We start from the raw sequence: 26,515 nt of genomic DNA, 5'->3' as shown, positions 1-26,515 counted from the left end.
AAAATTGTTTTTTTGTATAAGGACCAGAAGAACTTTTGTTTCTAGTTTCGCGTATATGTTCATTTTTGCTATTATTATAAGATGAGAAAACATATATCGCCCGTAGATGTTTTGCATCTATGTTTTTCTTAATGATGTGATTAATGCTTCCGAGGGATCACTTTGTTTCCAGTATTTTTTACAACAGCAATTAAGGGCGTCAGGGGCCAAGTTGTTATGAAATTTGACTTCAAATTTCTTGCCCAAAACCGTTTTGCTTCGACCCCTACATTTGAAGAAGCTCGCAAGCATGCTTCCGGAACATCATTTGTTCTATTCATGTGCCCGGTCGTGTCTGAATTAATGCACGAAGGGGCATCTGAGGTCTTTCTCTACCACTTAAACTGAAACGCTATATGACCTCTACTGTTTTGGCTACGTTATCCCTTACCAATACAAATAAACAAATAAAGACTACAAGTTAAAGTGTGGAAAAAAATGTTGCTCATAAACAATGCATTTGATAGAGTAGGTTTTATTAGTAAATGTGAATTACTGAAAACGAACCTTGTGTGACTTTGAACTTGAAGATGTGAACACATCTGAGAGCTTCCGAAGACCTTTTTGGAAAATGGATTCTTTGGAAACAACACGGCCGCTCATATCAGACCGAGCACCACAAGCCCCACTTAAAACATCTTCTTTAGTTTCTGCACCAGCCTTGTCGATGGCTGATAAAGCGACTTCTTTTGCATTACGAATATCAGAGACAGCTTCACTTATCTGTCCATCCATATCGTGTTTTGCCACGGCAATATATTGTTTTGCCTGTTCCCCGGCTGTGTTTATTTCAGATATACCATCAGCCGTTTTCCCAGCAATGTCTTGTGTTGCCTGTTCCCTGACTTTGTTTATTTCAGATATACCATCAGATTTCTTCCCAGCAATGTCTTGTTTTGCCTGTTCTCCGGCTGTGTTTATTTCAGATATACCATCAGACGTCTTCCCTGCAATGTCTTGTTTTGCCTGTTCCCCAGCTGTGTTTATTTCAGATATACCATCAGACGTCTTCCCAGCAATGTCTTGTTTTGCCTGTTCCCCAGCTGTGTTTATTTCAGATATACCATCAGACGTCTTCCCAGCAATGTCTTGTTTTGCCTGTTCCCCGGCTGTGTTTATTTCAGTTATACCATCAGCCGTCTTCCAGCAATGTCTTGTTTTGCCTGTTCCCCGGCTGTGTTTATTTCAAATATGGCATCCCTTCTCTCTTCAGAAAGTGTTTGCTTTAACGCTGTTCCAGCGTTTTCAACATCAGCTAAAGTGGCATCCTTCAATTCACCAACATCTTGTTTTAATTTATGTAGTACAGCCAATGCTTTCTCGTCGAGTTTACACAATGACTCTGCTGTTCTTTGGTCAAGTTCAGTTAAAGCTTTTTTTCTTTTCTCAAGGAGTGACACTGTGTCTCCCTGGCTTATGTGTATTGTGTTGTTTTTTAACTGTAAAGTAAAATATTTATATGAGTGTAATATACCTATAAACGTTTTACTTATAAAACATTGTGTTTGTTGTGTCTAGTTTTACAGTTTATCAGTAAACAACTGATTTCGACTTAGAAATGAATGAATAGTTCAATAAAAATTAATCACTGAAGACAATTGCACTTTCATTATTTTTCATAACAACTTTATTAGGTTTTGTATATCTTGGTGCCCTATATAACTTAACTATTTTGAATAATTTTATTATCTAGAGAACATATATACGACATGGTTCGGAAATAAACAAACATTGTACAACTAATTGATGTAATATTTTGCATTTCAGATCCTTTTTTTATTTGTCAATGCCCCACATGTTCGCTTAGTATTTCTTCATTTTGTATGATTTAAAGATGTTTATTTTTCCGTTTGATAATAAGGCTACACTCAATGTATACAATTTTAGTTTTTGGACTCAATCGTTCAGTAAACAATTTTATTAAATAGTTAAACTGACATTATTTATTGGACAATGTACAGTACGCTCACCGCGGGTTTTGCTTTTTCCGCGATACCACCGCGGACGATTTTTTTTTATCGCGGACAAACGCGGGGGTTCGTCCGCGATGAGAAGCCTAATTTCCCCGCGATCCCCGGTGTTCAGTTGTTTCCACCGCGGACAAAATTCTGACGACCGTTCTTCATTTATCGATAAAATCAGTCACCCGTTTCCCGCGGGGGAACGCCATGGTCAGTTGGTCAGTATAAATTAACCTCCAAAAATAATAGACGTTTTATTATTTTTTTAACGTCATCTTTTTTACATTAAATGCGACTCTTGTCGCGTTGACTGTCTTAAGGAAGACATTTTACAGTGTAGAAAGTTATGATTTAGACCAATTTATGACTTCAGCTATTGCTAGATTTTTTCTGAGAATGAGATAACTGTCGAATATGTTTATATAAATCTTTTAATTTAGATTAACGAGCCAATGAAAAACATTTGCTCCATTAGGTAATTTTGAGAACAACTCGGAACTTCAAAGCATTTTCAATTTATAGTAACAAACAATACATATAATACATTAAAGAAAGCACATGTGATGCCACTTTCACACGTCTAAAATGCATCTTTGTTTGAACAGACAACGAAAAAGCTTGTTTATTATTCCAGCGCTCTTGATGTATGATAACTATATATAATAAGCACCAAACGCGTTAAAAACAAATTCCGCACCCATTAAAAAAATAATAATTAGGCTGCCTTTTACAAATTATAAAATTACATTATTATCCTCGGAATTAATTTCAATGAAAACTTAATATAATAAATACAAGAAAGCAAAGACAATTACGTTCAATTGTATGTACTTAAAACTACATGTTGTCTACAAATACTATTATTCCTATGAACAATAATATCTTAAGATGAAATTAAAATGAAATATTTTTAACTTGAAAATCGGTCGATGGAAGTTCTTAGAAAATAACTGCCATGTGCTCGTTTGCCTTATATACATGTATGTACATGTATACTGTTCATAACAAAATAACTAAAGTATAACGTCAAGTTTAACAAAATTCTGAAAAAAAAATCTATAAAAAAATAAAAAAGAACAAGCAAACAAACTACTAAAACAAAAATGAAAATAAACTTCAACAGTTGATACAAACTTCAAAACATATACATTACGCTCACACCTGTAATTAGATAAATCAAAATATCATTTAATGTATATTTTGGTGAAATAAACACTTTCTTTTAATGTTCCAAATAAAATATAAGACTTTATGATCAACATGCAAACGCATCTGACAATTGAAAGAGACGTCCTGGAATATTGCCTGAATAAAATTGTTGAGGGTTACGTGTTCAAAGCTTTTAAATAAGAAACAAAAGCTGGCATATAAATTGTTGTAGTATCTTTTTCATAAATGTCATATGCCAAATTTTTCATTATTTGACTTCAAGTTTCTCACTACCATGAAGTTGCGACGACAATGATTTATCTTGATGTCGAATACATATTATACATTACCCAACACAATAACAAGAAGAAGAACAAGAAAAACACTGCATTTGTACATGTACTTTTATTACAACAAAAAAGAAAGAAAACAAACAATTTTTACATATAGTTACATGTATATGTACAGTACAAGTTACATGTATATGTACAGTACATGTTACAGTACATGTACGTACGTATACTGATGTTTAAATACAGTAATTAATTTTTAAAATTTAAGGTTTCCACCGCGTTGACCGGTGTTTGACCGCCGCGTTCCTCCGCAATTTACCACTGCGTTCCGCGGGGGAAACGGTTTCAGCCGCCGATTTATGTCCGCGGTGGTGAAAATTTTCTGTCCGCGGGGTCACGCGGACAATATCTGAGCAAATTTTCGTCCGCGGTAAACCTCATCCGCGGGGTCACGCGGGTTTTGAAAAAGTCGCGCTGAGCGTACTGTATCTGAAATCAATATGACCCTTTATTAACCCATAACTTCATGAGCATTTTGTGAAAAATGGCTATTTTCACTGAAAAGTCTCCCGTTACAAGTTCAAATTGCTATAATACTATAAAAACTGCTTCAATACTAATCAAACTTGGCACAAATGTTTATTGGACCATTGCCTTTGCAACAACATGCTCAGGCTTAAATTTTCTGTTACCATGGCAACGAGGGGAAATCTCAAAATTGCCAAAAAAAATTACTTTGCGTTGATTTTTTCCATCAAAATTGATTTCAAAGTGCTGCATTTTCTCAATGGATTGAGATAGAGTCAAATGCTTTTCAGCGTTAGTTACACGTTACTTATGATCAATCCGGGGTCACTTTTAGCCTCTAACAAGTCCAAAATTTTCTTGGCGATGAGGGGGGCTGCCACCCTCTTTAAACCCCCCAAACAGAAGGGGGCACATCCCCCTTCTGGCAAGCCCCTGATGTATCTTTTGGTTTGGGGCCGCGCCGAAAAAAAGTGGTCACTTTTTTAACAACATTTCTCAAACAAAAACAAATGTTGGGGGCCTAAATAAGGCATTCTTTCTCCATTTGAGACAACACAAGGGGGGGGGGGGGGTGAAAAAGGCGTTAAAAGGCGTGTATATCGCGTAATTGGTTAACAGAAAATGACGAAAATGCTTGGAATTACACAAAATCGAGTTTTTTTCATGTTTAAATATGGTCTGTCATATAAATTTGAAGAAGAATTGTTGTTTTGAAGATTTTTTGATTTTTTTCATTAACAGAAAATGATGAAAATGCTTGAAATTACACAAAATCGAGTTTTTTCATGTTTAAATAAATTTGAAGAAAAAATGTTGTTTCGTAGATTTTTTGATTTTTTTCATTAATATTCAAGTCAAACGAGGGAAATAATAAAGGAAAAGGCTTTTAGGATTACCCCTCCCCCCACACACACACAAACACATGCATTTCAAATTTGATGGTAAAAAAGAACTCCAAGATTAAAGTGAATTTATGTTTTGAGAATTGAACCCTACCAAAAACAAGAATGCATTTGTGAAAAATACTATGCCACTAACGCAATTATATAACATAAGTAGATTTCTGTTATAAAACAATTGAGCCGCGCCATAAAAAAACAACATAATGGGTTTGCGACCAGCATGGATCCAGATCAGCCTACGCATCTGCGCAGACTGATCAGGACCCATGCTGTTCGCTATCAGTTTCTCTACTTGTTATAGAGTTCGTTAGCGAACAGCATGGATCCTGATCAGACGGCGCGGATGTGACAAGACAGACCGATTAAATTTATAAAAAGGAAACGTTAAGATTTGTTCAAATATTTCTTTGTTTGCTTTTTGAAAAAGTAATAAGTCGATCGTTGTCCCCACCCGGCGGTGGTTCTTGTTTAATTTGAACGCCACAACTCAGCAAAAATCATTCAACAGGAAATCCCGTTTTATATATGCAAGTACTTGAGCTAACAAGAAATTCTGTAAATTTTCATACATTGTCCTGGTAAAACTTAAAATATCATTAAAGGGACCGACCTCTCGCCAAAATTATTGACATGGAAAATGCCAAACAAAAATAGATAATTCATTCTTTCTGTTAAATGTGGATGAAATGGCATTAATATTTTTTGAGAAATCAGACGGACGATAGAGAAGTGATCACTTTTTGTTGCCGCCATTGTGTAGAAGGCGAAACAAAAACGCGCCCCTGGAACTAAAAGTTAGAATTTCCCGCGGAAATCTACACCACTGAATCTTAATATGTGCCACCGTATAGTAATTCTGTTAAAATATTTAAACCGATTTAGACTGGTCCACCAGGACACATGCAGGTTACATTTTTATGTAAAAAATGTAGACTTAAAGTCAAACCAAGCAATCATATTTAATTTTTATTGTATTGCTATTTTAGTGGTACTTAATTTTGTGTTGGTGGCGTATGTAATGTTGATGATTAGATATAGCATTATTTTTTTGCAAAACAATAAAAGGGTGCGGCATTGGCAGTGATGATTGAGGTCTAAGTGGTTGTGTTGGTGGCGTAGGTGATGTTGTTGTTTACAGTTTTAAAAACAAACAAAAGGTTACTGTGGTATCTGTACGCTGAGTGTTGTGATGATGGTGGTCTAAGCGGTTGTGTTGGTGACGTAGGTGATGTTGTTGTTTACAGTTTTAAAAACAAACACAGGTTACTTTGGTATCCGCATGCTGAGAGCTGTGATGATGGTGGTTTAGGTGGTTGTGGTGGTGGCGTGGGTGATGTTGTTGGTTACAGTTTTGAAAACAAACAAAGGTTACTGTGGTATCTGCACGCTTAGAGCTGTGATGATGGTGGTCTTAGTGATTGTCTTGATGTCGTAGGTTGTGTTGTCTTTTACAGTTTTGAAAAGAAACAAAGGTTACTGTGGTATCCGCACGCTGTGAGCAATGATGATGGGGATCTTAGTGGTTGTGTTGGTGGCATAGGTGAGTTTGTTGTTTACAGTTTTGAAAACAAACAAAAGGTTACTGTGGTATCTGCACGCTGAGAGCTTTGATGATGGTGGTCTTAGTGGTTGTGTTGGTGGCGTAGGTGATATTGTTCTTTACAGTTTTGAAAACAAACAAAGGTTACTGTGGTATCCGCACGCTGTGAGCAATGATGATGGTGGTCTTAGTGGTTGTGTTGGTGGCATAGGTGATGTTGTTGTTTATAGTTTTGAAAACAAACAAAGGTTTTTGTGGTATCCGCACGCTGAGAGCAGTGATGATGGTGGTCTTACTGATTGTGTTGGTTGTGTAGGTGATGTTGTTGTTGTTTACAGTTTTGAAAACAAACAAAGGTTACTGTGGTATCTGTACGCTGAGTGCTGTGATGATGGTGGTCTTAGTGGTTGTGTTGGTGGCATAGGTGATGTTTTTGTTTACAGTTTTGAAAACAAACAAAAGGTTACTGTGGTATCTGCACGCTGAGAGCTTTGATGATGGTGGTCTTAGTGGTTGTGTTGGTGGCGTAGGTTATGTAGTTGTTTACAGTTTTAAAAACAAAAAAAAGGTTACTGTGGTATTCGCACGCTGAGAGCTTTGATGATGGTGGTCTTAGTGGTTGTGTTGGTGGCGAAGGTTATGTAGTTGTTTACAGTTTTAAAAACAAACAAAAGGTTACTGTGGTCTCTGCACGCTTAGAGCAGTGATGATGGTGGTCCTTGTGCTTGTGTTGATGACATAGGTGTTGTTGTTGTTTACAGTTTTGAAAACAAACAAAGGTTATTGTGGTGTAAGCATGCTGAGAGCAGTGATGATGAGTGGTCTTAGTGGTTGTGTTGGTGGCGTAGGTGATGTTGTTGTTTACAGTTTTGAAAACAAAAAAGGTTACTGTGGTATCAGTACGCTGAGAGCAGTGATGATAATGGTCTTAGTGGTTGTATTGGTGGGGTAAGTGATGTTGTTGTTTACAGTTTTGAAAACAAACAAAGATTACTGTGGTATCAGCACGCTGAGAGCAGTGATGATTGTGGTCTTAGTGGTTGTGTTTGTGGCGTAGGTGATGTTGTTGTTTACAGTTTTGAAAACAAACAAAGGTTACTGTGGTATCCGCACGCTGAAAGCAGTGATGATGGTGGTCTTAGTGGTTGTGTTGGTGACGTAGGTGATGTTGTTGTTTACAGTTTTGAAAACAAACAAAGGTTACTGTGGTATCAGCACGCTGTGAGCAGTGATGATGGTGGTCTTAGTGGTTGTGTTTGCGGCGTAGGAAACGTTGTTGTTTACAGTTTTGAAAACAAACAAAGGTTACTGTGGTATCTGCACGCTGAGAGCAGTGATGATGGTGGTCTTAGTGGTTGTGTTGGTGACGTAGGTGATGTTGTTGTTTACAGTTTTGAAAACAAACAAAGGTTACTGTGGTATCTGCACGCTGAGAGCAGTGATGATGGTGGTCTTACTGATTTTGTTGGTTGCGTAGGTGATTTTGTTGTTAACAGTTTTGAAAACAAACAAAGGTTACTGTGGTATCCGCACACTAAGAGCTTTGATGATGTTGGTCTCAGTGGTTGTGTTGGTGGCGTATGTGTTGTTGTTGTTTAAAGTTTTGAAAACAAACAGAGGTTACTCTAGTATCTGCACGCTGAGAGCAGTGATGATGGTGGTCTTAGTGGTTGTGTTGGTGGCGAAGGTGATGTTGTTGTTTACAGTTTTGAAATCAAACAAAGGTTACTGTGGTATCCGCACGCTGTGAGCAATGATGATGGTGGTCTTAGTGGTTGTGTTGGTGGCATAGGTGATGTTGTTGTTTACAGTTTTGAAAACAAACAAAGGTTACTGTGGTATCCGCACGCTGAGAGCAGTGATGATGGTGGTCTTAATGGTTGTGTTGGTGGCATAGGTGATGTTAATCTTTACAGTTTTGAGAACAAACAAAGGTTACTGTGGTATCTGCACGCTGTGAGCAATGATGATGGTGGTCTTAGTGATTGTGTTGATGTCGCAGGTTGTGTTGTTTTTTACAATTTTGAAAACAAACAAAGGTTACTGTGGTATCCGCACGCTGAGAGAAGTGATGATGGTGGTCTTAGTGGTTGTGTTAGTGGCATAGGTGATGTTGTTGTTTACAGTTTTGAAAACAAATAAATGTTACTGTGGAATCATCACGCTGTGCGCAGTGTTGATGGTGGTCTTAGTGGTTGTGTTGGTGGCGTTAGTGATGTTGTTGTTTACAGTTTTTAAAATAAACAAAGGTTACTGTGGTATCCGCACACTGAGAGCAGTGATGATGGTGGTCTTAGTGGTTGTGTTGGTGGCGAAGGTGATGTCGTTGTTTACAGTTTTGAAATCAAACAAAGGTTACTGTTGTATCCGCACATTGAGAGCAGTGATGATGGTGGCCTTAGTGGTTGTGTTGGTGACGTAGTGGATCTTGTTGTTTACAGTTTTGAAAACAAACAAAGGTTACTGTGGTATCCGCACGCTGAGAGCAGTGATGATGGTCGTCTTAGTTGTTGTGTTTGTGGTGTAGTGGATGTTGTTGTTTACATTTTTGAAAACAAACAAAGGTTACTGTGGCTGAGAGCAGTGATGATGGTGGTGTAAGTGGCTGTGTTTCTGGCGTAGGTGATGTTGTTGTTTACATTTTTGAAAACAAACAAAGGTTACTTTGGTATCCGCACGCTGAGATCAGTGATGATGAGTGGTCTTAGTGGTTGTGTTGGTGGCGTAGGTGATGTTGTTGTTTACAGTTTTGAAAACAAACAAAGGTTACTGTGGTATCCGCACGATGAGAGCAGTGATGATGGTGTTCTTAGTGGTTGTGTTGGTGGCGTAGGTGATGTTGTTGTTTACAGTTGTGAAAACAAACAAAGGTTACTGTGGTATCCGCACGCTGAGAGCAGTGATAATGAGTGGTCTTAGTGGTTGTGTTGGTAAAGTAGGTGATGTTGTTGTTTACAGTTTTAAAAATAAACAAAGGTTACTGTGGTATCCGCACGCTGAAAGCAGTGATGATGGTGGTCTTAGTGGTTGTGTTGGTGGCGTAGGTGTAGTTGTTGTTTACAGTTTTGAAAACAAACAAAGGTTACTGTGGTATCTGCACGCTGAGAGCAGTGATGATGGTGGTCTTAGTGGTTGTGTTGGTGGCGTAGGTGATGTTGTTGTTGTTTACAGTTTTGAAAACAAACAAAGGTTACTGTGGTATCTGCACGCTGTGAGCAGTGATGATGGTGGTCTTAGTGGTTGTGTTGGTGGCGTAGGTGATGTTGTTGTTTACAGTTTTGAAAACAAACAAAGGTTACTGTGGTATCAGCACCCTGTGAGCAGTGATGATGGTGGTCTTAGTGGTTGTGTTGGTGAAGTAGGTGATGTTGTTGTTTGCAGTTTTGAAAACAAACAAAGGTTACTGTGGTATCTGCATGCTGAGAGCAGTAATGGTGTGTGGTCTTGACAAAACAGAGACATGAGGTAACTTCAGCAAGTGCTAAATGTTATCATTTTTTCTGTATTTCTGCTCGGATTGGGAAGTATGAATATAGAACATTACAAAATATACTCATTTAAAATCGTTAATTTATTGCATGCATCAAATTTAATCAAAAACCTCGAATAACATTGTAAGCATTTCCGTCTGTGGTAGTCAGCGAATTTCGCCTATTATTTGCGAAGCTTAAAGCAGTGAAGCAAAACTTCTTTATTTTCATTTGCATCATTTATATTGTACAATTATGCATTGGATGCGTTCAAAAGAATAATGAAATTTAAAGTGTATTGATTAGAAGGGTTGTTGGCTTATGTTATGGAATGTGATGTATATGCAAGAGAAAATACGATTCTTTGATAAAAACACAGAGTTTGGACAATATAATAAACACTTGATCAAGAATTGTTTATATATATTTTTAAACACTGCTTTAACTTTTACATGTATGCATAAATTAGACGTCACGCAATCTATTCTTCAGATTGAAGAGAGGGAAAATAAAAGCTTAATGGTGTAAAACTATATTGCACCCATTCATGGGTAATATTATTCGACATCTATTTAAATGATTTCTAAGGAGTTTTGCATTATCGCGTGAAACATGTATATTTATGAACCGCCACGCGAGGAATAACAAACTATCAAATTGTGTTTAATGGCCATACCATACTATAAGGTATGGCCTCTGTTTATTGTTTTAACCAACAATACTTAAACATGTGCAAAGAATAGTACATACATCAATATTATGCAAATTAATACAATATAGAAAATACACATGTAGGAATAATAATTAATCGAGTTCTACTATAATAGTAAGAAATGTGAGGGTTTCGTAAGAAAAACGCACTGAAACATGTGCAAAGAATAGGGCATACATCAATATTATGCAAATTAATACAATATAGAAAATACACATGTAGAATTAATAATAAATCGAATTCTACTATAATAGTAATAAATGCGAAGGGTTCATAAGAAAAAACCCCCTTACATAATCATTAACATTACAAGTGTTACAGAAAGTATTGCATGTATAAAAAAGTAAATACTGCCTATCTTTCTAACAATCACTGAAATATGTGGGTTACACTGAGACCCTTAAAATTTTGTTGTGGTGAAGGGGGTGGAGGAGGGTAAAATTTTTGCTTCCCCTTTCTACGCTTCTTAGTAATTGCTAACTGGTTCAAGACGATTTTATGTAGGGCTATTATCCGTTCAGCCGTCTCTACGAACGGCTAAAACCCGTACCTCCCGTGGCGGCGCATAAAGTTCGCTGATGCTATTCGGCATAGCTTATATTTATGAACCGCCACGCGAGGAATAACAAACTATCAAATTGTGTTTAATGGCCATACCATACTATAAGGTATGGCCTCTGTTTATTGTTTTAACCAACAATACTTAAACATGTGCAAAGAATAGTACATACATCAATATTATGCAAATTAATACAATATAGAAAATACACATGTAGGAATAATAATTAATCGAGTTCTACTATAATAGTAAGAAATGTGAGGGTTTCGTAAGAAAAACGCCATAAAAGCTAGAATTAGACTAGCTTTTCCCCACATTTCACTGCATAGGAGAGAAGACCAAGGTTAATGATCTTGAAACTTTAACCAATAAAGGGCTTATTTAACAGAGAATTCCCGAAGGTATAAAAATTGGTTAATGGTATTATTATTATTTTTTTTTATTATTATTTTTTCTTTTTTAACTGAAGCTAACCAACCTATGATATTTAATGAAATAATAATCAAACATATCATTTGTCACAAGCCCCAGCAAGTGACCCGAATACATATACACACAATGTTATAACTATTGTCACCAGCCCAAGCAAGTGATGTTCATTATGTACAAATTAAAATGTTGACATTTTGTGTTGACTGCCTAGATCGATATGCCACAAAAATATTAACAATTTTAATAATGGTATTAACAATTTTAATAATGGATTGGTCCAGATTACACCAGCAACTAAAAGTCTTTAACTTAGTTAACAATAAAGTCTTTGCATCATTATAAACAATGTTCAGCATGATACCGACCGTCTTTATTGTCTAATAATAGATTATGATATAATCAAAAGATTAACCAATAAACTCCAAATACGCTTTTATATAGAAAACAATTGTAGTAAACATTATAATAGATGACACAAAGTCGAACAACAAAAACCAACAATTGTAACAAACTTTATAAAAATGACACAAAGTTGGACAACAAAAACACCCACATTTACACATGTATGTAAAAATATAGATATTGTATATATAATATTGTATATAAAGATATTGTATATATCATATAAACTACTGATCATAAATATTTTTCAAATCGTGGTCGACTCGCCCAGGAAAAAACATAGTCTGGAAACCTGTGCCCTTTTATCTTGTGTCTAGTACCACTTGATGTAGACTTATATTAATATTGATCAGTTTGGTGATAAGAAATGCAATAGAGATATTTCAGACAACCGTTTAGTGACTTCTAAACAAAATAACAAGAAAAAAGATTTTGACAACCGTAAATTGAGTAAACATCACCAGTCAAAAAATCTTTTCGGGTGTTCATATATTCTCTAATTTTTTAATGCTTAAATACTTATTCAGTATTGCATCACGTTGATTCACTGAATGACAAAATGAACCTATTTATTGCATTCTATGTAACATTTCCTTTGAAATTAGAGTGTGACATTGACCTTTAAGTTTCGGATCCATATCTTATACATGACACATTGTTCCGATATGCTACACATTTATACAAAAATATTTTATTACCATCCATAAATGACAAAGTTATGGAGGACAGCGGGGCGGACGGAAGGATGAATGGTACAAAAATATATATGCTTCCCCATATAATTCAACTTCGATAGTCCATAGTATCTTATAAATACACAAACTGCTAGCTATACAATTAGTTTTTTATTACAATATCTCATTAATAGTTATTATTTAAAAACATTTTGTTTTCTGTTTTTAGTAACAGTGCCCTTTACCATGACCACACGGAGCAAAATATCAAACATTTACTAGTCGTATTCTAAATAAAAAGCTATGTTCTTTGTTTAATTATGATGTCTCAGTCCTAACTATTGTTATCAGCCGGAGACCTTTTTTCTTCTATTTTTAGCAACAATGACCTTTACCCATCATCATGATTTCTTTATTACTTGCTTTTTTGTTCCTTCATTAACAAGTTTGTATTACAATGTTCATATTAAAACAGATTTACATGCAACACCGAGTATCGTGTATAAAAATGTAAAAAATTATTGACATAAACTTAATTTAATTTATATAATGTTTCCCTAATTTTTTTGCAATTCAGTTCTCATTTAAAATTAATATACATAATAAGCTTAAAAAACAATCGGATGTCAACCTTTAAAAAAGTCAATGAGCACTTACAATCAAAGCAGATACTCATATTTTACTTTAATAAATCAGATTCATATTGTTAAATAATAGTGATTACCTGTGTTAGTTTATGCACTGCATTCTTTGACGCCTCGTCATTAATAAGCCCTTTTGGATCTTGAAGAACAACAATGAACGCGTCCAAAAAGGAACACACAGTTGTTTCGTCGATTTCAAGCTTTGAGCTATGTAAGATTTCATTTCGGATGTCTCGCGCCTGAAATAATTTTTATCATACATACATTTGTGAAGAAGAAGGGATCATAACACATAATCCCCACTACTTTTTACTTTTTTTCTTATGTATAATCATAAAGAACATTATTATTTTCTGCTCAAGGTTAATAAGGAATACTTGGTTATAATGATTTTTATACGTTTAAGCCTTACTTAGGAAAGTCTGCAGTTCGAGTTCATATTTAAACGTTTACATTTCGATCAAGGTTATCTTTAAAATAAAATGGCAAAATGAAATTTTTAACAAGTAAGTCTAGATCTATTCAGTAATTAATTTAGTATATTGATGAATATAAACATCATTTATAAATTGTACTTACCGTATGAAACGAACTCTTGGTATGTGGATTAATTCTGGTCACAAAGTTTTGTATTGACTTGTTGTTTATAATAATGCTCAGCAGACCAGCGGCATCTGTATCTTGAGCTGATGTCCCTGGACCTTTAGTTGTTTGGAAACATTTTGCATAACTCCACCCATGAGGGTCCGAACACCACGTACTTGGGTTTGTGTTCTTCCATAAGGGGTCTTTAAATACATGCTCATCTATAATTGCGTCGTAGAATTTACTACAAATGCCATCAGGACATTTCCTACGTCCGACTGGTCTGCTTCCAAAACAGTTGTTCGAGCTCTTTTGGCTACATGTGTGTCTGTTACATGCCTTCGTAGAGTTGAAATGTTCTGGAGAAAGATTATTTTCTGTACACTGGCTGCACTGTTTAGGTGATCCAGGTGGTAATGTTGATAATATATTTTGAAGGGTATTATCACGGCATTGCAGTACTTTTTCTCCAACAAATTCTTGAAGACCTTCCTGTAAGTATTCTAGTCCTTTTGCGCCTCGCACCCAATTCGTAAACAGATCTTTATCCAGTTCCTCACTTCCCATTATAGCATTTTCGAAACAGCTCAGTCTGAATGAAAACATATTTATAAATTAGACAATATCTTTGTAATGTAATATGATGGACATTTTAATCATGTCTTTGTATACAAATTAAAACTCAAATATCTATTTATTTACTTTTATGCTTGTTAAATATGCTTAGAGAAATAAAACCTCATTTTTTCAATCATTTTGTTCCAATTTATTTTTTATCTTAGGTCATCTTTGGTTTGAAGGTAACCAAGGGACTTTCAAGTGTGATATAAGTCTTTTTCACAGCATAGCACAGTATAGCACAGCACGGCATAGCAAAGCATAGCAGCATAGCATAGCAAACCATTGGGCAGATGACAATGAATTGATAATAAATATGTGATTCGTTGGGTTAACGCTTCAATCTACAGTATAATGCACATATAGTTGACGAGATATTCATTTCATGCAACATACAATTGTATACATACAATTACAGTCATACACTTAAAATGCATTGCAGTGTAAATTGTTATACTTCAAAAACAAGATATGTGTGTAAGATATTTTTGCCCCCTATCGGCAGCCAATAATTCATGTGATCAGGTAGGTTATTATGAATGAATTTTGACCTAGAGAAAACAAGAGCCGGTTGAACCGGGTGATGCTCCCCGAATAGGTTTCGGACACAGGAAGGTATACCTCTTGTTGTGTCAGAGTTATGTCACAGACAATGTTCAAAGTGTAAAAACAACCCAAATGTTGCGCGCGACACATTGTCACAATATGGTGATCATTACTGTGAAATAGTTGTAAAATCCTACTTCTAAAAACGAAGATATGGGCTGGATACGATTTTGCTGCAAGGTCATGCTGTGACCTTGACCCCACAAGCAGCAACACAGATGTTTTCGCGCCACTCATTGCCTCAATATTGTGATCATTCCTGTGAAATATTTTTTCAAATCCGACTTCAAATAACGAAGTTATGGGACGATTTTGCTGCAAGGTCATGCTGTGACCTTGACCTTCAAGGTAGCAACCCAAATGTTGCGTCCGACATGTCGTCTCATTATGGTGATCATTTCTGTGATATAGTTTTAAAATCCGACTTCAAATAACTAAGTTATTGGCCGGACACGATTTTGCTGCAAGGTCATGCTGTGAACTTGACCTTCAGGGTAGCGACCCAAATGTTGAGCGCGACATGTCGTCTCATTATGGTGATCATTTGTGTGAAATACTTGTATAATCCAACTTCAATTAACAAAGATATGGGCCCGACACGATTTTGCTGCAAAATCATGCTGTGACCATGACCTTCAAAGGAGCGACCCAAATGTTGCGCGCGACAGATCGTCTGAATATTGTGATTAATTCTTTGAAATAGTTATAAAATTCAACTTCAAATAATGAAGTTTTGGACCAGACACGATTTTGCTGCAAGGTCATGCTGTGACCTTGACCTTCAAGGTAGCGACCCAAATTTTGTGCACGACACGTCATCTCAATATGGTGATCATTTCTGTGAAATAGTTTTAAAATCCGACTTCAATGGGCCGCACACGAATTCGGGACGTACGTACGTACGGACGGACTGACGGATGGACGGACAGACAACCCGACGACTATAATTATGCTCCCCCGAAATTTTTCGGGGAGCATAAAAAATCAATAAGGGTTATCTACTGGTCATGACTAGTCACTAGGTTATAATTATTGTGACCTCATAGGTTGTGTGCAGCAATTTAATGACAACGTTATTACAAATCTTACCAAATAATAAATGCATAAATTTTATGAATCATGTATGGCTCATTAATGACAACCAAGTTGTTGTATTCCATAAGACATTCAAATGTGTATACGAAAGGCATTTTAGTTTAATATAAAAATATCAACTAAGGCAACTTAAGTTGTTGAGTAATTGATCAAAAACTGTTTTTTAGTACAAGGTCATTATGACACTGACCACCTGACACCAAAAATCAATAGGGGTCATCTACTTGCCAGACCAATGCACCTACAAATTTTGGAGGCAAGTTGCTATGGGCTTGTCAAGTTATTGATCGGAAACCATTTTCGCCTACAAGGTTAATAAGACCTTGACCTTTGATCTTTGATCCATTGACCCCAAAAATCAATAGGGGTCAGCTAGTTGTCATGTTAAATGCACCTACGAAGTTTGAGGACCAACAGCTCATGGGTCGTCAAGTTATTGATCGTCAACAGTTTAAACCAACAAGATAAATATGGCCTTGACCTTTGACCCCTTGACCCAAAATCAATAGGTGTCATTTACTGATAATAAGAAATCATCATACCAAGTTTGAAGTTCCTAGGCCTTAACGTTCTTTAGTTTTTGATCGGAAACTATTTTTACCTACAAGGTCAATGTGACCTTGACCATTGACCCCTTGACTAAAAATCCAATATGGGTCATCTGCTGGTCAGGAATGATTATCAGACCATGATTTGAAGGCCCTAGGCCTAGGAGTTCTTAAGTTATTGAGAAGTAACTGTTTTACCTACAAGGACAATGTGACCTTGACCTTTGATCCCTTAACCCGAAAATCAATAGGGGTCACTTACTTGTCATGAACAATCATTTCAATTTGGAATTCATTAATAGGTTTTTTAAAAAGTTCTAGGCCTAAGTTCCTTTTAAGATTTGTCAATTTGCTGTTTAAACACAAGATCAATGTTCAAAATTGAACTTCAAAATCTATGGGGTGTCATCGTGCAATTCGCGTGAAGCTCAATCACAAAAGTTTGAGTTAAGAAAAGGCCTGCGTTCTGTTAGTTATTGATGGATTCCCGTTTTTATTTACAAATCAATTGTGAACTTGAACCTGTATCTTGACCCCAAAATCCAATAGGGTTTCATCTGCAGGTTCATAAACATCATGATAAATCAAGTGGAAGTTCTACGCCTAAGTTTCTTGAGTTTGATATTAACTGTTTCTTACCTACAATGTCCAATGTAAACTTTCCTGGGCCCTTTGGACTCTCAAAATATATGCACGTCTATGAACAGTCATCATATCTACTTTGAAGTTCCTATCCCTAAGCGTAATTAACTTACTGATCGGAAACCGTTTTCCTACAGGGTCATGTGAACTTGACCTTTGGCCCTTTGATCCTCCAATCAATAGGGGGTCATCTGCTGGTCATGGCCAATCATCATACTAAGTATAAATTTTCCTTGGGCGTAAGCGGGGTTCTTAAGTTATTGATCGGAAACTCTTTTTACTTACAAGTCATGTGACCTTGACCGTTAACCCTTTGACCCAAAAAGCAATTGAGGTCATCTACTGGTCATGACCAATCATCTACTAAGTTTGATGTTCTATGCCTAAGTGTTCTTAAGATATCTCTTCGGAAACCATTTAGTCTACGGATCGACGGGACGGGCCGCAGACAGAACAAATGCATAGCAATATAACCCCTCTTCCTTGAAGTGGGGGCATAATAAAGAAAGAACAGTCAAAACACAGTGTCAAAAGTAGGAATCTAACCGCAGACCTCTTATTTATTAGGTAAATCACTTTACCTTCTATGGTAATGTGGATGTGACGATAAATACATAAAGCTAGTTCGAATTTTCAACATTAGATATATACTCCATGATATTAATTCTTCGTAAACTATAAGAACAGAACCGAAAAGGGATCTGTGCTATAATATATTCGTAACGCACGGATCCCTCTTATTATCAGATTGGTGGATACAGTAAAGATTTCACACCATACATATTTGTTAACATTTGTAAACAAAAAGACACATATTTTTAACCAATGTTTGTGTTTTCAGTCTTGTTATAAAAGGTCAGAGAAATCTCCTGAAGCAATTGCATCCATGTAAGTTCGAACCACGATATCGTCATTATTTTATTTATTAATGTTTGTGCAAGTGTAATTATATGCCATGTAAATATTTTCTTGTTGTGTAATATTTTTCACAAAGACGGCTTTCTCCTAGGAAAATTTGGTTGTTTATGCAGCAGAACTTTTGAAGAAAATAAATTGGCATGATAACCCTTCAAAATTAAGCACCCAATTACCAAAATTATAAGTTATTATAATATAAGATGCATTACTATAAAGCATGCCGTCACAAAGTAGTTTGTCTATTTGTTGAGGTTTTGTTTAAAGTCTGTACATATCTATTGAAGTATTTTTGCATTGTTCATCATATTTACTAAGGAGGTTCCTGAATAAAATAGGTCACTTCTTGGGACAACGTTAGTACTATGAATTCAATCTTTATTCTGGACGGTTTATGTGATTTCCTTTTTTCCACTCATAATAATAATACAGAATCCTAAGAAGCCCAAACACGGCAAAATGAAATGTTGGCGGCTCGTTTGAGTTAAGGCCTGTTCTATGGACTGGTACTGTGAAATGCCAATTTACCGTCCGACCCCTAGCACCGGCTTGCAGAATTTCACATTTACGTTGAAATTAGTAAATTTGAAATTGTAGGAACATCCGCAGATGTGTAATACGGCGGGTATTATTTGAACTTCAATGTGACAACTTTCCCGTACATTCCATGGAAAAGCGGGCGTTAGGTCCCCAGTAAAGTAATTAGGCGTTGAATGCCTAAACGAGGGAAAACATTGGCGGAATAAAAAAAAGGAATTTTTGAAGGGTCGAGGTTTGAAGCTTGCGTTATCACAGATAGGACCGTTTCAAGACAATTTAAAAAAGCAGGCACATATTCTTGGGATTCAACATGTATTCAAGAAGTATATTGGACCCCAACTAGGGAAAATGCGAAAAGTTGAAACTAAAAATACCACAGCAACAAAAGTGTCGTGTGAACGATCTTCAGATCGAAAATTATATCATTGATTAACTGTACGGGGAGACTTTTTTACAGCCGTCACACGCACAATACACGATGTGATCATAAATAGGATTAATTTAACAGAATCCCTAAAAGGAGCCCAAACACGGGAAATTGAAAATGTTGCAGGCTCGCGTTTGATTGAGGTTGTTCATGGACGTTACTGGTGTGCAAAGTTACCGTCCCGGCCCTGCACCGGCTAAGCAGAAGTTCACATAAAAACGTGAATAGGTAAAAATTTTGGGAATTTTAACACGCCAGATTTGTGTGTCATACGGCGGTTTCATTGAACTGTCAGTGTGACATTTCGTTAGGCCATTCCATGAAGCGGCGTTTATGGTCCCAAAGTAATAACGGGCGTGTGGCACTAACGAGAAAAAATGGGCGGAACTAATAAATGATTTGAAGGGGGATCAGGGTTATGAGCTGCGTATCACAGAGAAGGCGTAAAGACAATTTAAAAAGCAAGGCAAATATTCTTAGGGTATTCACATTATTCAAGAGGAATATTGGACACCAAACTTAGAAAATGCCGCGGAAAAGTTGAAACTAATACCACAAGCACAACAAAAAGTCGGGCTGAACGATCTTTCAGATCGAAAATTTAAACAAAAAAAAAAAACTCATTGATTACATGTACGGGGAAATAAACCAAAGATTATCAATATCCAATAAGTTAAAAGGACAGGAAAACGAAACAACTGTTTATAAGACTTTGGCTAATGTATTACCAACTCTAAAATTTTAAAATAAGAAAGAAAGAAAAAAAGAAGAAAGAAAGAATACACATCAAACACAGTGCAGTTGGAGTTAATTATATAACGTTATCGTGATAAACCATTAAATGTTTGTCTGTCCGTTCATTCTGGTCGCTTCTGAAGAATAGAGATCTTTGATAACTGAATAATACAAAAATATGTATGATTACTTAGTGGTGAAGAGGACCACAGGACTTATGCACCCATTTTTGTGTGCTGTTACAGGGAAGTGGCGATATATGGGAATTCACTTGCCAGTAACAGGTGTTAATTAATTGAAACGTTTAAATAGATAAATCTATTGAAAATTAATTTTGGTTTCTTGTTGAAAAAAGTTTTACCCACCTGAATTATTACTGGCAAATATAAAGTTTTAAGCAGCAAAAAAGCGTGGGGACAACTGAATTCGCACGAATTTTGCACTTATTTTATCGTCGGGATCACTTTAATGCTTTAACAATCTTCAATAGGAGTGTTTACGTTCAATTTTATATCGAATAACTTTTTGGAACTCAAATTTGGTAAGTTTTTCTCTTTTTCCAGAAAGTTTGCATTTCATTTTTTTATTTTCAATAGATTATTATATTTTTGAGTTCATGTTTAATTTCTAAAAATGTTACTGATGGCATTATTTCTGAAACATTTTGTGCTTGTTGCTTATTGGCAGATGACAGTTTACCTAATTTTTTATTGTTGTATGAGGTCAAAATGTACTATTGTTTCTTTGTTTTATTCTGCTATTTCATGACAATAATTTCATATTCCTGTTACTTTTTTTCAGTTGATAACCATCTCGATTCTCTCAACCCTAATATGTTTAAAACGTTATAAAAATGTAAGTTTGCCAATTTCTAAAGGAGACCAAATGGAATTCTGTAGTTTCTCTTAAAGGGCATATGACTTTAATGCAATTGGTCATTGAGTTTTCTGGTTGGTTGGGGGTAGCAAACGTTGTGTGATGGTTTTGTCTATTTGTCAGACGTTATTATAATTTAGAATTTTGAACCGATCTTGTGTGTCGAAAAACAATCATTTTCATATATCACCTGGGATGGGGCCTACAATTATTTTGTACTTTTTCAATAACTAAAGTGACTCGTTGAGTTGAGGCGAATCAAGTCCGCTTTTACACTTACAAATCATTTCATCCGTTTATTCAATTATGGTGTCCATCTGTGTCCTTATAATTTATCGCTGTCTCTCACACACAGCTTAGATTGGACGCATGAATTATGCTCGATTATGGAATAGGGACGAACGATTTACCGCCTTAGTCGAGCCGTTTCTTTTTTGTTTAATGGTGCTGTTTGCGTGCAAAAGTTTATAGAGAGCTATACCCTGAGTAAGGTTAATTGAAAACTGTCACACTATTTTCAAGAGGACTAAATAGATGACATTTGAGGGAATATCCAATGCTCATCTTATCTTTAATGGTGATTTTAGTGTACTAGATACATTTTGAATTTATAGCTATTACAAGCTCATTGATATCTCTTATTCTACTTCGGATTTTTTCAAGCTGAGTAATTCCACACACTTGTCGTAGCGCAATGTCTAATGATATTAATACGGTAATGTCTATTCCTTTTTGATAAGTTTACTACTATATATCAGTCACTGGCATGCCTAAATGAGTAACAAGTCTCTTCGCGAATAATGAGCCAAACAAGTGTTGAGTGTGTGTAAAGGTTAATATTGTAACAAAGTTGTTTTTATTGTGGTAACCCCTCTTCACATGATTAATCGTTCATAGCGTCCGCCGGTAAAAAGAGAACTGTACGGTTAAGGTATTTATTCTTTTTTATTCTCAAGGCCATGTGGTCATTATAGCGAACAATTATTATCATTTTGTGTATTCGTATTATGTTTATAAAAATCACCCAGGGTAAAGAAGCTCTTCTTTTGAAATTCATCCTTGAGAATTTGTTTTTAGAATTTAATGATTTGTAATTAGAGGACGGGTGAGGGAAAGTCAGGTGGAAGTGCCCAACTATATATATGATTGTCTTACTCTCGGGAATATGTTTAATAGTCCCGGTTTAATCTACATGATATGTAAAACTAGAAATAGTGATTTATAGTTTGAATTATTGTTTAAAGTGAAATGCGTATATTTACAAGTTAGTTCATGTGTATAAAAATTATTAGAGATTCAATAGTCTATATAAAGTAAAGTACAGATTTCTGATTCAATTGATTTATTGTCTAATATTTAATAATAAACCTGCTACGAGTTGATATTGTCCATTTTTTCTTTTATATTGTATGTACGTTAGACAAAATAAATATGGCGAGGGATGCAGCAATATATTGTATTATTTCTAGCGTCGGCAACTAAAATGAAAACTGTATGATCTGCTGTGAAAACAGTAATTTCAAAATTGATCGTGCTATATACAAACGACTTAATAAGATGTGCTGACATAATATAGATCGTCATAAAACTTCTGTTATATTAAATGGACGACAATGTTAGTAAGTCGTCCTGTCTTCGAAAATCTGCATGGCTTTTCATCAGTTGTCGGTAACGGACAGCGTTCAGTCGTTATTTGTCTGTTTTTTCAATTATTGTAAAGATGTTGCATTAGAGTTAACGTGTTTCCCATATAAAAAAGTAAAGGAGGTTGGTAGCCAGGTGTAGAGGGATTACCTAGGACTGGTACTGTGAAAATGGTGTCAGGTGTTTCTTTTAAGGCTGATATATAGATTCGCGCGGATATTTGAAGACATGAGGAAGGCATGAAGGACCACAGTTCGTGCAGGTAGGCGTAGAGAAAGTCTTTAACGTGATGAAGAACATCCAAGTGACTTTGCATTCCAAGTGGTCAAAACGAATTATCCCGAGGATAGCGTCAATTAATGTGAATGCAGGTTTTACCGACGTAGTAGGGAATTACATGGCTTCTACGCATTTCTATTTCAACTATGGTATACAGGCTAAGTAGGAATTCTAGTTGACTGATGATTGGAATGCGCCGGAGACGAATTCACACGTATATGTGTTCTCGTTTGTTGCGTGGCAGGAAACAGCGTTTTGGTTGATAATAAAAAACGGTGATAGGTTTGAATAAATGTTCCTGAGGATTATTGTTAGCTAGCGGCAAGTTAACACCACTGAGTAGTATTATACGATGAAGAAGGCAAAGTCACATATATACTCCAATGCTAGAGTTGATTTATAATGTATGAGTACAATGGTACTCCACCATATATTGATATACTCCGGTAAGAGTCTAAACTGGCTCGCTCAGAATTTGATGGGAAGCAATGTTGTTCATGCGTTGTTCCTTCGCCGTTCCCTACAAAAGTGTTTGGAATAATTCGCACTCTTGGTGTTTTGTTAGTGCTGGTGTTTTAAGGTTTATGTCCATTAATATTCTGTGATACATGCGGTTATATGATTGTATAAATCATTTCTTTGTTTCCTGTCCGATTACGAACTAGTCACTTTTCGCGTACTTTATGCAATATTAGGAAAGGAAACTACGCAGGCGGCAATAAAGTGGAAGATTATATTGCTCAAATCTACTATAGTCCTGATTTCATGATTTGACACTACACTCGACATATGCGGCCGAAGCCCATTTCAAGCACTTTGTCATGGTTATTAAATACACTACTAAGAAAAAAAAAAACTAGAGAATCGGCGAAACGTTCGCTGAGAATTATGCAGGTGTTGTAACACTACTTAGTGTCTGTGTGGTGTGTGCTGTTTTTTCTAAGTGATTTAAAAATACAGTTCATCACGTAGTTCCCATAATTGGTTAGAGGATGGAACTCAGAGTGTGCCGTGGAACGGAGCTGCTGGGAAGGTTGTCAGGGCGGTATTAACGTTGTGCGTTGAAACACCCGGTTTCATCAAGTTTGAATTGGTCGGGAGAGTATTTTTTGGGAACAAGTGCCAAATCGGCATGTAGAACGTTACTTTGAGAATGAGTAATCATTTTTATTTTAGGATAAACGCTTGATTCCACCAAATTTCAACCGAATATGAATTAATATTTACTCGTTATCTTATTAGTTATGCATTCTTCATTCTGTGTTTATGTATTAAGAGAGAGTTGTTGCACAGGGGACCAACAAAATACATGGTAGTTAAATTTCAGGCCTATCGATATGCGTGTCTTGGCTTAGCCACTGAATGGCTAGACTAATAAGAGGCAGCAGCTATCTGATCTTGACGAACTTCAGGACTCGAAGCGAGTAGCTGTTTCCCTGCTTAAGTAAGTAGAGTTTATTATCTCGAAGACCATTATATTATACAGTTTTATACACATTTGACCGAATGCTATATGCACTCCTGGTATATACAAACAAAATAACAAAATGTGGTAAACAGAAAAAAATCTAAAAAATATTTTAAAAATACAGCATTATTTTTTTTTTTCCTTTTTCATGTTCCATCAAAAGGCACATTTTGCCCTCATTTGTATGTAAAAGAAGGCTCAAGACGGGGCAAATCACAATAAATTTTGGACTTATGAACTACCATTAAATGAAAAAAGCATAATTATTTTGAGTAAATCAGTGATTTTTTATTGGTCTATCATTAATTATTCACTTGTTAAAGTTCACTGGACCAACTTTTAGTCAAAACTAGTACATTTTGAGCTTTTTGTTGTCTAAGCGCATGTTCAAGTTTAATAAAGAAATGATGCTGTTTATTTTATTTTGAGAGGTCAGTAAACCTTTCAGAGATATAAAACATAAGGGGCAAAAATTTATGGGGATGATACTTTTTCATGACTCTTTAGTCATTTGTCAAGCTCGTGCAACCAATTCGCTGTTGATGGAAGTATCAACAAACCTTCCCACGCCTGCTCTATATCATATTTCTAAGTTGATTTTAACTCGGATCACTAGTCAATATATTATTATTTTGATGTTATAATCTATTTAACAATTTAGTGCCATTAATTACAACAAATCCAAACCAAAAGAGTTATTGTTGTCAACTCTGTTTGCTACCGAAGTCCCAGCTCCTGTTGCATCCAAAATCAGTCCTGTATTTCTCTTTCCGGATAAAGATTCCGTTTATACAGACATATAAATAAAAAAGATATCGCGGATGGCGAAAAATGTCCGGACGCTAAAATGTTTCAATCAGGAAACGCCAGTCAAAACGGAGATCTACGAATACTTGTTCAGATTTATTGTTTTAGGTTTAGGTGTCTCAATATATATTCATATAAAATGACGAGAAGAAAAGGCGTTATATACATTTTTTCTGATTCACATTTTACTGTCAACACATTTTTGTGCATAACCAAAGCAAGTAATGGAAATTTAAGTTTTATAAAAAACGGGGTTTTAAAGATGTTTACACGCAACGATAGTGGCTATGTTGCTAGTTAATTAACTTATATGATTGAGTTGTCAAAAAAAAAATTTCACTGTTTTTTAATTGGTCTGACGCAGAAGATCAATATTATAATGTTCATTCACAATACTTCAAGATTTCCTATCATTGGTAACAATACTATGTATTTAAAATTTTAAGGTAGTTTTAGTTTTGTAAGGTAAAACCCTTGGTTGTCATTGAAACTTCGGTGTAAAAAACGAGTTCTTTTACAAAACAAAAACTTGTTATTATTCAATACCACAACGACGCAAATGAAAAAATTTTTTCCCTTGACCTTTAAATCTTGAACAAAAAAAACAAATTTAGCTCCGTAATCAACCAAATCTTAAATCACTTGAATAACTTATTGAAGCCATAAAGAAACGGTACCCTTTCTTTTTCTAACCCCATTTTAATTAAACAAAAAAAAATTTAAAATAAAAATTTTTTTAAAATAAAAATTATTCATTTTCAATAACTTTTTTTAAAATATAAACCATTTTTTTTTATAAAAAAAATTCGGGGCCTTAATTAGATAACAATTGTTGCCGCGGGGGAAATATTGAAAATCTACTGGGTTTGAATGTTTTGTATTAGCTGCAAGCAATATTATGGTTAAATAAAATTAAATTTGCACCTTAAAACTAATGATATTGATTTTGGTTGAATTGACTTAAAAAATATTATTTAGATTTAGAAAAATTTTTTGTTGATTTTCTTTATGATTACGTTATATTCTAGATATAAAAAACGCTTTAAAATCTGTCCGGTTCAAAACTGTTCATATTAAGGGAGAAGATGTGTAAGCGGGGGGCCGGGGTAGCTCAGCCGGGAGAGCCCGGAAAGGATTTCGAAGGTCCCGGGTTCGATCCCGGTTAGGGGGCACATTTTTCCACCCCGTGAAATTTGGGGCCCAAACGTGGGGTCGTGAATAAAATGTCAGAGTTTAATTTTCTTGCTCTGTAACTTGGAAATTCGAGGGACGAATTTTAATAAACAGGGGGATGTCACGGTTTTAGACTGCTTCACTATTAAGGGGGAAAATGTGTAAGCGGCCGGATAGTCAGCCGGTAAACCCCGGAACGGGATTCCCAAGGTCCCGGGTTCGATCCCCGGTCAGGCGGCAAATTTTTTCCCT

General features: G+C 35.7%; 1 protein-coding gene across 1 annotated transcript; it reads right to left on the bottom strand.

Annotated features, from left to right (window-relative positions):
* Positions 1 to 1,030: 1,030 nt before the first annotated feature.
* LOC132721072 (uncharacterized) lies at positions 1,031 to 14,517 on the bottom strand. The gene is made up of 3 exons (XM_060705323.1): positions 13,885 to 14,517; positions 13,386 to 13,544; positions 1,031 to 1,478 (listed from the first exon to the last, which is right to left on the bottom strand). Exons 1-3 carry the CDS (start codon positions 14,494 to 14,496, stop codon positions 1,164 to 1,166), a joined length of 1,086 nt encoding a protein of 361 aa, XP_060561306.1. The 5' UTR covers positions 14,497 to 14,517; the 3' UTR covers positions 1,031 to 1,163.
* Positions 14,518 to 26,515: the final 11,998 nt, after the last annotated feature.

Source organism: Ruditapes philippinarum, unplaced genomic scaffold (assembly GCF_026571515.1).
Source record: "Ruditapes philippinarum isolate M1 unplaced genomic scaffold, ASM2657151v2 ctg12945_1_1_1_1, whole genome shotgun sequence".
Classification (NCBI taxonomy): Eukaryota; Metazoa; Mollusca; class Bivalvia; order Venerida; family Veneridae; genus Ruditapes; species Ruditapes philippinarum.
The sequence above is the reverse complement of the archived record's forward strand: the minus strand, read 5'-3'. Positions and strand labels throughout refer to the sequence as shown.

What these genes read in the sequence shown, in the direction of transcription:
- LOC132721072 (XM_060705323.1), bottom strand. Translation starts at nt 14,496, where the DNA reads ATGTTTTCATTCAGACTGAGCTGTTTCGAAAATGCTATAATGGGAAGT. An exon ending in CCAAGAGTTCGTTTCATACG is followed by an intron (nt 13,545 to 13,884) that starts GTAAGTACAATT and finishes AAATTATTTCAG; the next exon opens with GCGCGAGACATCCGAAATGA. An exon ending in CAGTGCATAAACTAACACAG is followed by an intron (nt 1,479 to 13,385) that starts GTAATCACTATT and finishes TTTACTTTACAG; the next exon opens with TTAAAAAACAACACAATACA.